This window comes from Cannabis sativa, chromosome X (genome assembly GCF_029168945.1).
Source record: "Cannabis sativa cultivar Pink pepper isolate KNU-18-1 chromosome X, ASM2916894v1, whole genome shotgun sequence".
Classification (NCBI taxonomy): Eukaryota; Viridiplantae; Streptophyta; class Magnoliopsida; order Rosales; family Cannabaceae; genus Cannabis; species Cannabis sativa.
The window spans coordinates 75,184,941-75,200,203 of record NC_083610.1 but is presented as its reverse complement, the minus strand read 5'-3'; the positions used below and the strand labels follow the sequence as shown (position 1 = coordinate 75,200,203).

At 37.7% G+C, this 15,263-nt stretch overlaps 2 protein-coding genes across 2 annotated transcripts; one reads left to right on the top strand and one right to left on the bottom strand.

Annotated features, from left to right (window-relative positions):
• The first annotated feature begins 475 nt into the window (after positions 1 to 475).
• LOC115695212 (uncharacterized) lies at positions 476 to 1,585 on the top strand. Its single transcript, XM_030622297.2, has one exon. The coding sequence runs from the start codon at positions 476 to 478 to the stop codon at positions 1,583 to 1,585; it is 1,110 nt and encodes a 369-aa protein (XP_030478157.2).
• Positions 1,586 to 12,273: 10,688 nt separating this feature from the next.
• LOC115702940 (regulator of G-protein signaling 1-like) lies at positions 12,274 to 15,013 on the bottom strand. Its single transcript, XM_030630411.2, has 3 exons — positions 14,935 to 15,013; positions 14,632 to 14,753; positions 12,274 to 12,639 (listed from the first exon to the last, which is right to left on the bottom strand). Exons 1-3 carry the CDS (start codon positions 14,969 to 14,971, stop codon positions 12,451 to 12,453), a joined length of 348 nt encoding a protein of 115 aa, XP_030486271.2. The 5' UTR covers positions 14,972 to 15,013; the 3' UTR covers positions 12,274 to 12,450.
• Between the last annotated feature and the right edge of the window lie 250 nt (positions 15,014 to 15,263).

The following is a 15,263-nucleotide window of genomic DNA, read 5'->3' as shown; positions in this document are numbered from 1 at the left end:
AAATAGGGGATGTTACAACTGAAGCAGTTAGGCTTGGAAATAAGGAGATTAATGGTGAACATGAAACTGAAAAATTGCTCGGGATGATGACTTTGTTGCTGCTGCAATGGAAGGATTTGACACTTTTGGGATGGGGAATGGTGAAGAGAGTGATTATGATGAAGAATTGAATGAAAACAATAATGTTGCTGCTGAGAATGCAGGAACTTTTGAGGTTCAAAATGGGCCAGCAAATGAAGACAATGAAGATGATGGTGATCCAGATTACATAATGGATGAGGAGGAGGAGGAGGAGACTAATGATGAAAACAAACAAAGAGAAGGGAAAAGGCATGTAGACTTTGATGTGGATGAGGTGGTTGTTGAATCTGATGGTGAAAAAATTGTTTTTGAATCAAGTTCATCTGACATTGAATCAGAAAATGAGTAGACTAATGAGTTTCATACAAGGAAAAGGAAGTCTAAAAGAGCTCGAATGCCCCATTTACCTGAGTTCAGACCTGATGTTGACATGGTGAAAGTGAAGTTTCAGAAAGGATTGGTATTTCAATCAGGGTCACAATTCAAAGATGTTGTGAGAGAGTATGCTATTCAAAATGGGAAGGACATCTTCTTCAAGAAGAATGAGCCAACTCGGGTTAGGGCTAAATGTGGTGGTGTTAATTGTCCATGGGAGCTGTATGCATCTAAAATAGATGATACGCCAACATTTGTAGTGAAAACCTTCAATGAAACACACCAATGCCCAAGAATCAACGCAAACAGATTTGCCACAGGAAAATGGCTTGGTAAGAAGTACTTAGATGAGTTCAAAATGCATGACAAGTGGGGCATTTCTTCATTCCAACTAAAAGTGGGTAAAGATCACACATTGAAAATATCAAGAGATAAAGCATACCGAGCTAGGACGTTTGCAAGTAAGACTATAGAAGGGAGTTATGAAGAACAATATAATGTTCTCTGGGATTATGCCGAGGAGATCAAGTGGACTAACAAGGGTTCAACAGTTGAAATCCTAACTGACAAAACAGAAGATGGCAAGCCTCGGTTCAAGAGGATGTACATATGTTATGGTGGATTGAAACAGGGGTTCAATGAAGGATGTAGGCCAGTAGTTGGGTTGGATGGTTGCCATACAAAAGGGGTACATCCAGGACAATTATTGACAGCAGTTGGGATTGATGGAAATAACCAAATGTACCCTGTTGCTTTTGCTGTAGTAGAGATAGAAAATAAGGACACTTGGTCATGGTTTGTCAACCTTTTGAGGGATGATTTGAAAATTGAAAACTCACTGCATTGGAGCTTTATCACAGATAAACAGAAAGGGTTAGAGCAAGCATTGAAGGGTTTGTGGGGAGATGGAATACCAGAGGCAGAGCACAGACATTGTGTTAGACATCTTGAGAAGAATTTCATCAAGGTGTTCAAAGACAAAACCTTGAAGAATCTGCTATGGAAAGCTGCCAAAAGTGATACTGTGAGAAGATTTGAAGCAGTGATGGAGGAGATTAAAGTGTTGGATGAGGAAGCCTTCAAATGGTTAATGGCAGCAGGGCCACACCATTGGAGTCGAGCACTGTAACGCCCTGTCCAATAGGGACGCCACGTGTGTGCACTTTATTTAAAATACCAATAATTATATAAGATGTAATTATACTAAAAGTGTGGGTAATTAAAAATTTTGATAGTTAAAAACTCAACCTTTAAACTATTTAACAAAAGATAAGTAACATGATTTATGGGGTTCCCCTGTTTCCAAAATGTTTACAAACTGGTGTCAAAGTATTTTTACAACATAAACTTTATATTCTCCAAAATACAATCAAAATAGAGCATCCTGTAAACTGGGCTGCCTGCGGCTGGTATGTACATTGCTGCTGTGACCATAACTCATGGTTATTCGACTTTAGCTTTTCCTTTACCTGCACCATAAAGCACCAGTGAGTCACAGAGACTCAGCAAGAAAGTGACTAAAACAATAATTGAAAAAAAACGATTATCAACTTATTCTCATGCCATTATGTTTACTCACTATTTGATAATAATAATAAGCATTTCCTTAAACAGCATACATTCCTGGTACTTAATAAAGTACCACTTTTACCACTCGTTACATACGAGCTGAATATGTCACTATCGTTGCCCGATAACGCAAACGATAAGTAAGAAACCTAACCACGGTTTCAAGAGTAATTACTCATAACGGTAATAACCGTTTCCAACCCTAGGTAATAACCTAGGCTTAATAAGCTTTAATCAACATCATGATAATAATCAAGATCACTTCCATTCATTCATTGATTTTTTTAACCACATACGGTGCTTACCACTTTTCTTACCTTAATTCAGAAGTCAAGAATATGGCCGACCTGGGTGGAAAAACAAGCTAGGCAATCCCGGTCCTATGTCACGACAATTGAGAAACACAATAAATACCTTAACATAATATTCCGGATTTAAAACCCTAATTTAGAAATCAAACGTAACCTAACTCCCAACAACCCTAATTTAGGTCAAGCATCCCATATAATTTAAAACAGATAGTACACAACTCCCCGGGTCAAAACTGAACATAAAACAAACCCGAAGAAATTCTCCTCGCAGTAACCGGCCGACCGGTTACGGTATACCGAACCCATCCGGCCGGCCGGTTCGGCGAACTCAGAACAATAGTTCCTTTTCACCAAAAATCGATCCAAAACCCTTCCAAACCTATCCAAACTTTCCAGAACAGTTTATTAACATACATATGACATAACCTAAGCTGCAAAACACAATGGTTCAATCTCTAGCTTGAAATCACATACTCAAGTGAAGAAATCAAGTTTCTTTTAGCTTCCTCACTCTCCAATCAATCCCAACTGACCATGAATTCAATCCAAACATGCATTAACAAACCATATTTAACTTGGATAACAAACCTACACCCTCACTAAACCTACAGCTTTGAAAATTTTCAAAAAAATAACAAAACCTAGCTTGAAAACTTAAGAAAACACCAAGACTAGAAGGGTGAACTTACCTAGGGTGCAAGGTCAACTTGGAGATGGAGTTTAGCTCTGAAAATTGGTGTTGGCTGAAGCAAACCAATCCCTCTTGAGGCCGGTTCACTGCTCGAAGGAAAAAGGAGAAGAAGGTGGAGAAAAAGAGATTGCTTCTCTTGGAAGGAAACTCCTTCTTCCTTTTAAAAAAAAACTTTTCTTTTCTTTTTCTTTTTTTTTTTTTAAAATTCCTTCCTTTTACAACAAAAGGCAGCAGCAAAGAATAAAAAGAAAAGTCAAAAAAAATATTTTCTTGAATTCCTAATTTACCCTTCTCACATAAAATTTTTTTTTTAAAAAAAACCTAGGGGCATTTTGGTAATTTTACTAACTCCCCATTCCGACATTCTAATAAAATTCTAACTTAATCCGGGATATTCTTAAAATAATCCTTTCATTTAATGTCGTGACATTGCTAACCACAAAGCTAAATTTCCACAATTACCGGCCCAAAATAACGTATTTCATTAAATAATTTCTCAAAAATTCACCTAAGTAAGATCATAATCCTACTTCATTTTCCAAGTAATTACATATTTAATAAAATATGTCCATTTAAATATTATTTATTTTCTGGGATATTACAACTATCCCCCACTTATAGGAATTTCGTCCTCGAAATTTACCTGAAAAGCTCGGGATACAACTCCCGCATCTGCGACTCTAATTCCCAAGTCGCTTCTTCAACTTTGCTATTCCGCCACAACACTTTGACTAGTGGAATAGTCTTGTTTCGCAACACCTTTTCTTTCCTGTCTAAGATCTGTACTGGTTGTTCTTCATACGACAGGTCGGTTTGAAGCTCAATGTCTTCATAACTTAAGATATGAGTTGTATCAGATACATATTTCCGAAGCATCGAGACATGAAACACGTTATGAACCCCAGATAAGGCAGGAGGTAGAGCCAACCGATAAGCTACCTGACCTACTTTCTCAAGAATCTCAAATGGACCAATAAATCTGGGACTCAACTTTCCCTTCTTCCCGAACCTTCGAATTCCCTTCATTGGGGACACCCGAAGAAAAACAAAATCCCCAACTTGGAATTCAACATCTCTACGCTTTGGATCTGCGTAGCTTTTCTGTCTACTTTGGGAAGCAAGCATACGAGCTCGAATCTTCTCAATAGCCTCGCTCGTTCTTTGGACAGCTTCAGGTCCAAGATACCTACGTTCACCAGCCTCATCCCAGTGAATAGGTGATCGACATTTCCTTCCATAAAGCATCTCATACGGAGCCATGCCAATGGTACTCTGATAACTATTGTTATAAGAAAATTCAATCAAAGGTAGGTACTTGTTCCAAGAACCTTCAAAGTCCATTATACATGCCCTCAACATATCCTCAAGTATCTGAATAGTTCTTTCAGATTGACCATCGGTTTGAGGATGAAAAGCTGTACTGAATTTCAACTTAGTACCCATTGCTTGCTGTAAACTTCCCCGAGAACTTGGATGTAAATTTTGGATCTCGATGCGAAACTATCGACTTTGGGGCACCATGAAGTCGAACTATCTCCTTAATATACAAATCGGCATATTGATCCACTTGTATACGTTGTCCTCACCGGAGAAAGTGAGCAGACTTCGTATATCGATCCACTATCACCCAAATAGAATCATAATACCCTACCGTTCAGGTAATCCCACCACAAAATCCATGGTGATGTCTTCCCATTTCCATTCAGGAATCTTTAGAGGTTGAAGCAAACCTGCCGGCCTTTGGTGTTCTGCTTTAATTTGTTGACAAGTTAAGCATTTTGACACATATTCAACAATATCCCTCTTCATACCCGGCCACCAGTATAAAGCTTTCACATCATGATACATCTTGGTTGTTCCCGGGTGTAAGGAGTACGGTGTAGTATGAGATTCATCAAGAATCTCTTGTACGATTTCTTTGTCAACGGTACACGTATTCGTTTTTGTATCGCAACAACCCATCAGATAAGCATGAAAAGTCTCTTGCCAATCCAGCCTCTAACTTCTCCTTATGTCCCTGTAGCTCAAGGTCACCTTGTTGGGCTACTCTAATTCTTTCCAATAGATTAGATTGTATGGTGATATTAGCAAGTTTTCCAATTACAAATTCAATTCCCGCTCTCGTCATATCCTCAGCCAACTTGGGCCGAGATTTCCTTTAGTTCACAAACTTGCCCCGGTCCTTTCCGACTTAGAGCATCCGCTACCACATTTGCTTTACCGGGGTGGTAGAGAATCTCGCAGTCATAATCCTTGACCAGATTCTAACCATCGTCGTTGCCTCATATTTAAATCCTTCGAGTGAAAAAGTACTTGAGGCTTTTGTGATGCCGTATAAATTTCACACTTCTCACCGTACAGATAGTGACGCCAAACTTTTAGTGCAAAGACAACCGCTGCTAATTCAATATCATGGGTAGGATATCGTTGCTCATACTCCTTCAATTGCCTGGATGCATAAGCAATCACTTTCCCTGATTGCATAAGAACACAACCTAACCCTTGTTTGGACGCATCACAATAAATCACAAACTTTTCATCACCTTTTGGTAAGGTTAGCACAGGAGCGGTAATCAACCTTTGCTTCAATTCTTGGAAACTACCTTCACACTTGTCAGTCCAAACAAACTTACAATTTTTTCGGGTCAACTCAGTTAAAGGCGTAGAAATCTTTGCAAAGCCCTCAACAAATCTTCGGTAATACCCTGCTAACCCCGTGAAACTTCTAACTTCGATTCTTGACTTAGGTCGAGGCCAGTCACGCACTGCTTCAACCTTTACTGGATCCACTAAAATACCATCTTTACTCACCACATGCCCCAAGAAACTCACCTGAGGTAACCAAAATTCACATTTCTTAAATTTAGCATACAACTTATGCTCCCTAAGACGTTGTAATACCATTCGAAGATGTCTTTCGTGAGTCTCTTCCGAGTCTGAATAAATTAGAATATCATCGATAAAGACAATAACAAAATCATCCAAAAAATCTCTGAACACTCGGTTCATCAAGTCCATAAATGCTGCCGGGGCATTTGTCAATCCGAAGGACATTACCAAGAATTCATAATGACCATACCGGGTCCGAAAAGCTGTCTTGGGAATATCCTCCTCTCGAATCCTCAGTTGGTGATAACCAGATCGAAGATCAATCTTAGAAAAGACAGTTTTACCCTGCAACTGATCAAACAAATCATCTATCCTTGGCAGAGGGTACTTGTTCTTCACTGTCAATTTGTTTAACTCCCGATAATCTATACACATTCGTAATGTTCCATCTTTCTTTTTCACAAACAAAACTGGTGCACCCCAAGGTGAAGTACTAGGTCTAGTAAATTTCAAATCCATCATCCCCTGTAATTGAACTTTTAACTCTTTCAGCTCTGCAGTGCCATCTGTAGGGAGCTTTCGACACGAGCTCGGCTCACGGTATTAAATCAATCTCAAAATCAATTTCACGTTTTGGTGGCAACCACAGTAACTCTTCCGGGAATACATCCGTAAATTCTCGAACCAACGGGACATGCTCCGTCCCGCTAGTGGTTCCCCGGAAATATCCACAACACGTGCTAAGAAACCAATGCACCCTTCACACAACAAATCCCTTGCCTTAAGGGCTGAAATTAAGGGAATCCGAGATCCTTGCATCTTACCCACAAATACAAAGGGTCCTCGCCCTCGAGTGAAAAGTTACCATCTTTCTTTTACAATCAATGGTGGCGTTGTATTTAGCAAGCCAATCCATTCCCAAAATAACATCAAAATCCTCCGATTTAATTCTATCGAATCAATCGATAACTCTCTTCCTTCCACAAACTCTTGGAAGGGATCGAACCCACCCGCCGGAGATAACCAACTCCCCGGTAGGCAACAAGGTTCCAAAACCTCTAGAAAGCACATCACTAGGTTTATTCAATTTGCTCAATTATTCTACTTGAAATATAAGAATGCGTCGCACCGAATCAATTAATACGATCGATAAAGTACCGGCAACGAAAGCCGACTGTCACGGTAGAAGGACCAGCATCAGCCTCAGATTGAGTCAGGGCAAATACTCGAGCAGGAGCGGGTGGATCATCCTTCTTTTGCTCTAACCGTAGCAATTGTGGACAATTTCTCTTCATATGACCCACCATTCCACGGTGGAAATGTGCCCTAGCGACACTCGCCTGTGTGATGCCTTTTACAACTCGGACATTCAGGAAAAGTCCGCCAGTTTTCATTCCCACTACGACGAAAACCTTGGTTACCCTGGAATCTTTTGTTTGGGCCTGCTGCTGATGTTTCACTAGGTCTTTTCCTGCGGTCACCAAGATCAATACCCCTTCCCGAACCAAAGACTCGCCGATTGTTTCCATGAATCTCTTACGGCAACATTTTTCTTTCGTATCTGAGCCTCTGCACCCTCAGAAACTAAAGCCAACTCAACTATCTGAGCATAAGTTCGGGCAACCCCCGGTTGTTTAGAAGCAACAATCACATCCCGGGCGATGTGTTCATCCAGCCCCCGAATAAACTTGGCTTTTCTAGCTGCTTCAGTAGCCACTTCATCTGAGGCAAACTTTGCCAGTCGATCGAACTTAGTAGCATACTCTGTCACGGTCATACTACCCCGAGTTAACCGTATAAACTCTTACGCCTTTGCTTTGCCTTAATAGACTCATTATAATACTTTTCAAAAAACAAGGCCCGAAAAGTTTCCCAGGTCATATTATTCAGATCATGGCCCTGAGATACAATCTCCCACCAAATACGGGCATCATCTCGTAACATATAGGTAGCACACCTGACCCGGTCATTATCTTCAACTCGCATAAAATCAAAAATGGATGTTATCATACTCATCCATTGCTCTGCTTTGAGTGGATCAACACCACCCTCAAACACTGGCGGGTTACGCTTCGAACCGTTCATATAATGGTTCCAAACGATTTCGCATCCGGTGGCACTACTAGAGGTGCGGAGGATCGGGATTCGCATTTAGAGCAGTGCCGTGCTCGTTGCTCTCTTAATTCTCTGATTTGTTCACCCTGCTGCCGAATAGTTTCTTGCATAGCAGCATATAACTGTTCCCAATTAGGTGGTGGTAAAGGGTTCTCTCCCTCACCGGCAGCCCTGAGCCCAGCTAGCTCGCGGGCACCCCTACCAGTCCGCCTTGGGTGCATAACTATACACCTGCGATCACATTCCAAGTAATAACAATACTGATAAGTATTTCCATATATTATAATCCTTCCCACAACATTCTGATATCAACATAATTCAGATAATCAGGTAATCAGAAAATTAACAAGCTATCTTTTAACTTAAAACTTACTAAACCATGAGTCGATCAGGTCCTTGCAGCCAATGTACATATCAAACCAGTCTTCAGGATCTAAAAACCTTGGCGCTCTGATACCATGTTGTAACGCCCTGTCCAATAGGGACGCCACGTGTGTGCACTTTATTTAAAATACCAATAATTATATAAGATGTAATTATACTAAAAGTGTGGGTAATTAAAAATTTTGATAGTTAAAAACTCAACCTTTAAACTATTTAACAAAAGATAAGTAACATGATTTATGGGGTTCCCCTGTTTCCAAAATGTTTACAAACTGGTTTCAAAGTATTTTTACAACATAAACTTTATATTCTCCAAAATACAATCAAAATAGAGCATCCTGTAAACTGGCCGCTACTTGGTATGTACATTGCTGCTGTGACCATAACTCATGGTTGTTCGACTTTAGCTTTTCCTTTACCTGCACCATAAAGCACCAGTGAGTCACAGAGACTCAGCAAGAAAGTGACTAAAACAATAATTGAAAAAAAACGATTATCAACTTATTCTCATGCCATTATGTTTACTCACTATTTGATAATAATAATAAGCATTTCCTTAAACAGCATACATTCCTGGTACTTAATAAAGTACCACTTTTACCACTCGTTACATACGAGCTGAATATGTCACTATCGTTGCCCGATAACGCAAACGATAAGTAAGAAACCTAACCACGGTTTCAAGAGTAATTACTCATAACGGTAATAACCGTTTCCAACCCTAGGTAATAACCTAGGCTTAATAAGCTTTAATCAACATCATGATAATAATCAAGATCACTTCCATTCATTCATTGATTTTTTTAACCACATACGGTGCTTACCACTTTTCTTACCTTAATTCAGAAGTCAAGAATATGGCCGACCTGGGTGGAAAAACAAGCTAGGCAATCCCGGTCCTATGTCACGACAATTGAGAAACACAATAAATACCTTAACATAATATTCCGGATTTAAAACCCTAATTTAGAAATCAAACGTAACCTAACTCCCAACAACCCTAATTTAGGTCAAGCATCCCATATAATTTAAAACAGATAGTACACAACTCCCCGGGTCAAAATTGAACATAAAACAAACCCGAAGAAATTCTCCCCTGCAGGCAACCGGTCGACCGGTTCTGGTATACCAGAACCCATCCGGTCGACCGGTTCTGCACTGTGAACAATAGTTCCTTTTCACCAAAAATCGATCCAAAACCCTTCCAAACCTATCCAAACTTTCCAGAACAGTTTATTAACATACATATGACATAACCTAAGCTGCAAAACACAATGGTTCAATCTCTAGCTTGAAATCACATACTCAAGTGAAGAAATCAAGTTTCTTTTAGCTTCCTCACTCTCCAATCAATCCCAACAGCCATGAATTCAATCCAAACATGCATTAACAAACCATATTTAACTTGGATAACAAACCTACACCCTCACTAAACCTACAGCTTTGAAAATTTTCAAAAAAATAACAAAACCTAGCTTGAAAACTTAAGAAAACACCAAGACTAGAAGGGTGAACTTACCTAGGGTGCAAGGTCAACTTGGAGATGGAGTTTAGCTCTGAAAATTGGTGTTGGCTGAAGCAAACCAATCCCTCTTGAGGCTGGTTCAGCTGCTCGAAGGAAAAAGGAGAAGAAGGTGGAGAAAAAGAGATTGCTTCTCTTGGAAGGAAACTCCTTCTTCCTTTTAAAAAAAAACTTTTCTTTTCTTTTTTCTTTTTTTTTTTTTTAAAATTCCTTCCTTTTACAACAAAAGGCAGCAGCAAAGAATAAAAAGAAAAGTCAAAAAAAATATTTTCTTGAATTCCTAATTTACCCTTCTCACATAAAATTTTTTTTTTAAAAAAAACCTAGGGGCATTTTGGTAATTTTACTAACTCCCCATTCCGACATTCTAATAAAATTCTAACTTAATCCGGGATATTCTTAAAATAATCCTTTCATTTAATGTCGTGACATTGCTAACCACATAGCTAAATTTCCACAATTACCGGGCCCAAAATAACGTATTTCATTAAATAATTTCTCAAAAATTCACCTAAGTAAGATCATAATCCTACTTCATTTTCCAAGTAATTACATATTTAATAAAATATGTCCATTTAAATATTATTTATTTTCTGGGATATTACAAGCACACTTTAGGGTTACTCCTAAGTATGACATACTTTGTAATAATATGTGTGAAGGATTCAATGGTACCAAATCTTTATTGACTGCTAGGGATCAACCTATTCTCACTATGCTTGAGAAGATTAGAATGTACTTGATGGAAAGAATGAACAAAAATAGAAATTCAGTGGTGAAGTGGCAGTCCAACATTGCACCAAAGATATCAGAACAATTGGAAAAAAAACAAAGTAGATGCAGGGGGTCACTTGCCTGTTAGTTCTGGTAATGGGTTGTACCAAGTGGAGAATATGTACGGGGCATGTTTTCTGTTGATTTGGCACGATGGGTCTGTTCTTGCAGAAAATGGGAACTGAATGGAATACCTTGTAGCCATCTTTATTCTTTGCAATACGGGTCTAACAGAGAGGATTCAGAGAAGTATGTGAGCAAATGGTACACAAAAGAGTACTACATGAAAGCATACTCACAATAGATTTACCCTATTAGGAGTCAAGAAGAGTGGCCAAGGAGTGGGAAGTTGGTAATGGTGAAACGTGAAGGCAAAATACAACCTGGAAGACCAAAGAAAAATAGGAGGCTTGAATTAGATGAAATTGCTCCACCAGAAGCAAAGAGGCTGAGAAGGAGATTCCACAAAATGAGGTGTTCTGGTTGTGGTTTACAGGGCCATAATTTTAGGACTTGCAGCAAAAATAACAGGAACAAGGTATATTTACGATTGGTGTGTGTTATAAATTCTGTTATGGTTGTTTTGTGTTATAAATTCTGTTGTGGCTGTTATTCAATGTATCATGTAATGTATCATTTTGCTTGTAGGCAAATGAAGCACCAGCAGACCCTGGGGAGTACTCTAGGAATGTTAACCCAGAAATAAACCAATCTGTGAGCTCTGCAAATAGGGATAGTTCATTGCAGCCAGCAACTACACAAGCTGAGGTAAATTTTAAAAACTTATAACTTGTGAAATTAATCATGGCAGCAACTACTCTGATGCCTACAATTCTTATTGAGCACTAATATTGATTACTAATCATGGCAGCAAACAACATTTACACCATCTTCAGAATTCATGCTACCCCCTCAGTAATGGAATACAAGAGTTGGTGCTTTTTTTTTTTTGGATATAGATATGAAGAGTTGTAATGTATTTTGCTGGTAATGGCTTTTGGTATTTTGAAGTTAGAAACTAATTTTGGAGAATATGTACTGATACCTGGTGGTAGTTGGGAGTATTTTTTATTTTTTGGGTATAGCTATCAAGAGTTGTAATGTGTTTGGAAGTGATGTGTATATCCCACTCTTTGTTATTATGTTGTATTTGATCAAGTAAATGTTGGTGTTGATAGTAAATTTAGTTGTTTCATGTTAATTAATCAAGTAAATGTTGTTGTTGATAGCTTCTGGTTTGTTATTATGCTGTTGTTGATAGCTTCTGGTTAATGAGAATTGATAGGACTGTTTAAAGAAAATGGAAAGGGTAAGATGTGTGATGCTTGTGAATGCCACAACTATTCAAAAGAGATGAGGGATTTTTGAAATGGAACTATCCCTTAGTTGTCAGGAATTGGTTGAATGACAAATACAATTCAATGTGAGCAACCAAGTATGCCACAGAAACTCTAAATGTACCACCACCACGGCACCACCTATATAGAATGATAGAATCAACGCAAAAATTGACCTCCTTTATTGTATGACACTTTTCTCTCTTTAATTTTTGTGGGGTCACTGACTCATTGGTCCCAAGTACTCCTTCCTATGTTTTAATTACCCAACAGAGACCAACAGCCCAGGTGCTACTATATAGCTTCGTATAATATGTGACAAAAATGAGTAGTTTAATACAGTTTAAGTAAGTGGCCCTAAGCTGTATAATCAAATAATTAATCATCTCTGCACAGTTTTTATACATAAAAACATCTTCTTTTTCTTCTTTGTTGTAAGGTTCAGCATCCTTTTAACTTTAATCATATACAACTAGAGCCCTTTGACAAGTGTTCTTGATGGAAGGGATCATCAACTCCATGCACTGCACTTAACCTGGGAGAGTAACTCCATCCTGTCATCTGCTCTAAATTGCAGTCGTTTGATCTCATACTAGTTTCTTCTTTGAACTTCATGAAGAACATTGATGGCCAGTAATCTTTTCCCAAGTTCTTTATAGAGAGAAACCATAAAAAAATAAATAAAGACAAGTTCTTTAAGCCACAATTAATAATAGTGTTGGGTTTTATGCCCTAAATAAAACTCTATTTCAATGTAATCCAGATTATTTAATATCAATAAAGTAACAAAAGTATTTTTCATTCATTTGTGTATGTTTTGGTTCACTTTATCAATTGTTTGTCTATTTGATTTATAAATTCATCCAAACCCCTTTCACATACTTGATCATGTTTATTGTGTTGTCAACACAGTGGAAAGTAAACATGACTAGGTGAATAAAGGATTCCTAGATCTATCAGAACACTGGGTTTTACTGATATGACAATCTACAACAGAGTTTACTTGCATTTGGAGAAATGCTATGTTCTTTCCAGAGTATTGGTTAAAGTAAAGCTCAGGTTGGATGCATGGAGTATGCATTGGAATGGACCGATATTGAACTTTGAAATAGATTTATAAAACTTACCGTAATATCTATTCAATTCAATATCACTAAGTTGATCCTAGATCACATGATCTAAATCCTGATATGGTTAGGCTCAATCTCAAGAGTGTTATTCGTGTTCTTTGATTTGTTAGTTAAGCCTACTTTTGGGTCAGGGTGATACGTACATTTTGGGAACACGGTAGTGCAATTGAGTGGGAGCGCTAACATAAATATGGAATCTATAGCTTCTATCTGGCGAATAGTAAGCAAAGGATGATTTCCTTCGAGCTTAACCAAACGAGATAAATGGTTGAGTACTCATTTCACTTAGCTAAAATATCATTTATACATGGTTAAGTGTTTTAAGGATAAAATACATTGTAAGGTGTTACGGTAATTTAGTCCCTTTACAATGTAAATCATCCATATAGAGGATCATTGATCAAATTAGGATTATAACAATGGATAACTAATGATGTGTCTATATGGTGGAACATATAGAGCATTCTATATATTGAGAGTGCAATTCTAAGTTCTATGCGTGGATTCAACGAAGAATTAATAAGTCAGTGAATTTAAGTAGTAAATTCTAGATCTGCTTATTGGAAGCTCGGATATATAGACCCATGGTCCCCCCACTAGTTGAGATAATATTACTTGTAAGACTCATTTAATTGATTTTAATTAATCAATTATAATTCTCAAGTTAGACTATGTCTATTTGAGAATTTATCACTTATTAAGGGCAAAACAGTAAATAGAGATTTTGAAGGGCATATTTATTAATTAGGAAACTTTAATTAGTTTTATTATTAATAAATAAATAACAATATATTATTTGATAATTAATTTTAATTATTTAATAATTAGATTTGACATTTATGTGGTTGAACAAAGGAATTGGCAGTTTTTGACAAAACAGGAAACTAGCAATGTAGGAAAAGGAAAGTTGGAAAAGTGGCAAGCCTTGTTTCCACAATGCCTAGGCTGGCCACTATGCTTCCCTTTTCACATTGATTTTTCAATTTTTAAATGTCAATTAATTCAACCATAGCCCTAGGTGGTCTTCTATAAATAGAAGGTAAAGGCTTCAATTTTTTTACACACAATATTCTGACAGAATTTTCTCACACAAAAACTCTCTCTGAGCCGCCACCCTCTCTCTCTCTCTACCTTCTCTGTTTCGAAATCTATGAGTGATAGAGTAGTGCCCACACACATCAAGTAATACCTTAATCATAGTGAGGAAGGCTGTGTAGAATTCAAAAACAACAAAGAAGGACTATCGGGCTCAGATCTTAATTATACTCTGCGACAAAAAGGAATCAAGGGTTAGAGATCTGAGTGGGAGGAGACATATATTCCGCTGCACCCAATGTAAGATTTCTGATACTTTTATGTGTTTTAATTTTCCATCGTTTTAGAAGTTCATATTTAGGTTGTTAAATCAACATACTTGTGAGTAGATCTAAGTTCCCGGTAAAATAACTTCCAACAAACAGTACTATGATGGGAATGCCAACAAAGTTAATAATGATCAACAGAAATAGCTTACCATTTTCATCAAGTGTATTAGCTCATTTAATGCATTGCCAAAAAGATGTGGATCAGCCAGATTGGATGTGGTCAAAATTTCTTGTCGACTTCGATGGGATATGTTAACTTCCATTGATGCTCCTGTATGAGTGATGAAAATTAGGTGCAAACCAAATGTACTTTGATTTGAATTATCAGACTAGGAAGGAAGAATACAAAAGTTCCACTAGAAACAACATTTGGAGACTATCTATCCTCATGAAGTACCAAACATACAATTACAATTTCTTACATAGAAAAAGATCTTGATATTGTTATGTACCTGGTTTTATGTACTTTTCAGTAATATGTCTTGCCATGTAAATCCTTCTAACAGGGTCCTACCAGATGACACAAGGCCTACAAGATGGGACCGCAATACAACCAATTCAAGCAAAAAGGCTATAACACAATTTGATTTCTTACATTCAGTAGTGTGTGCACCAGCACACTACCTTTAACGAAAATAATTAACAGCCTAATTACATTGTTTAATCAATTCTTAACACCAACCCTGCTGTTGCCATTTATAAATTATATAAACGGCAGTAATAACAAAATAAAATAAAGGACTTGTGAGAAATCCTCATGATTCAATCTCTACACACATAA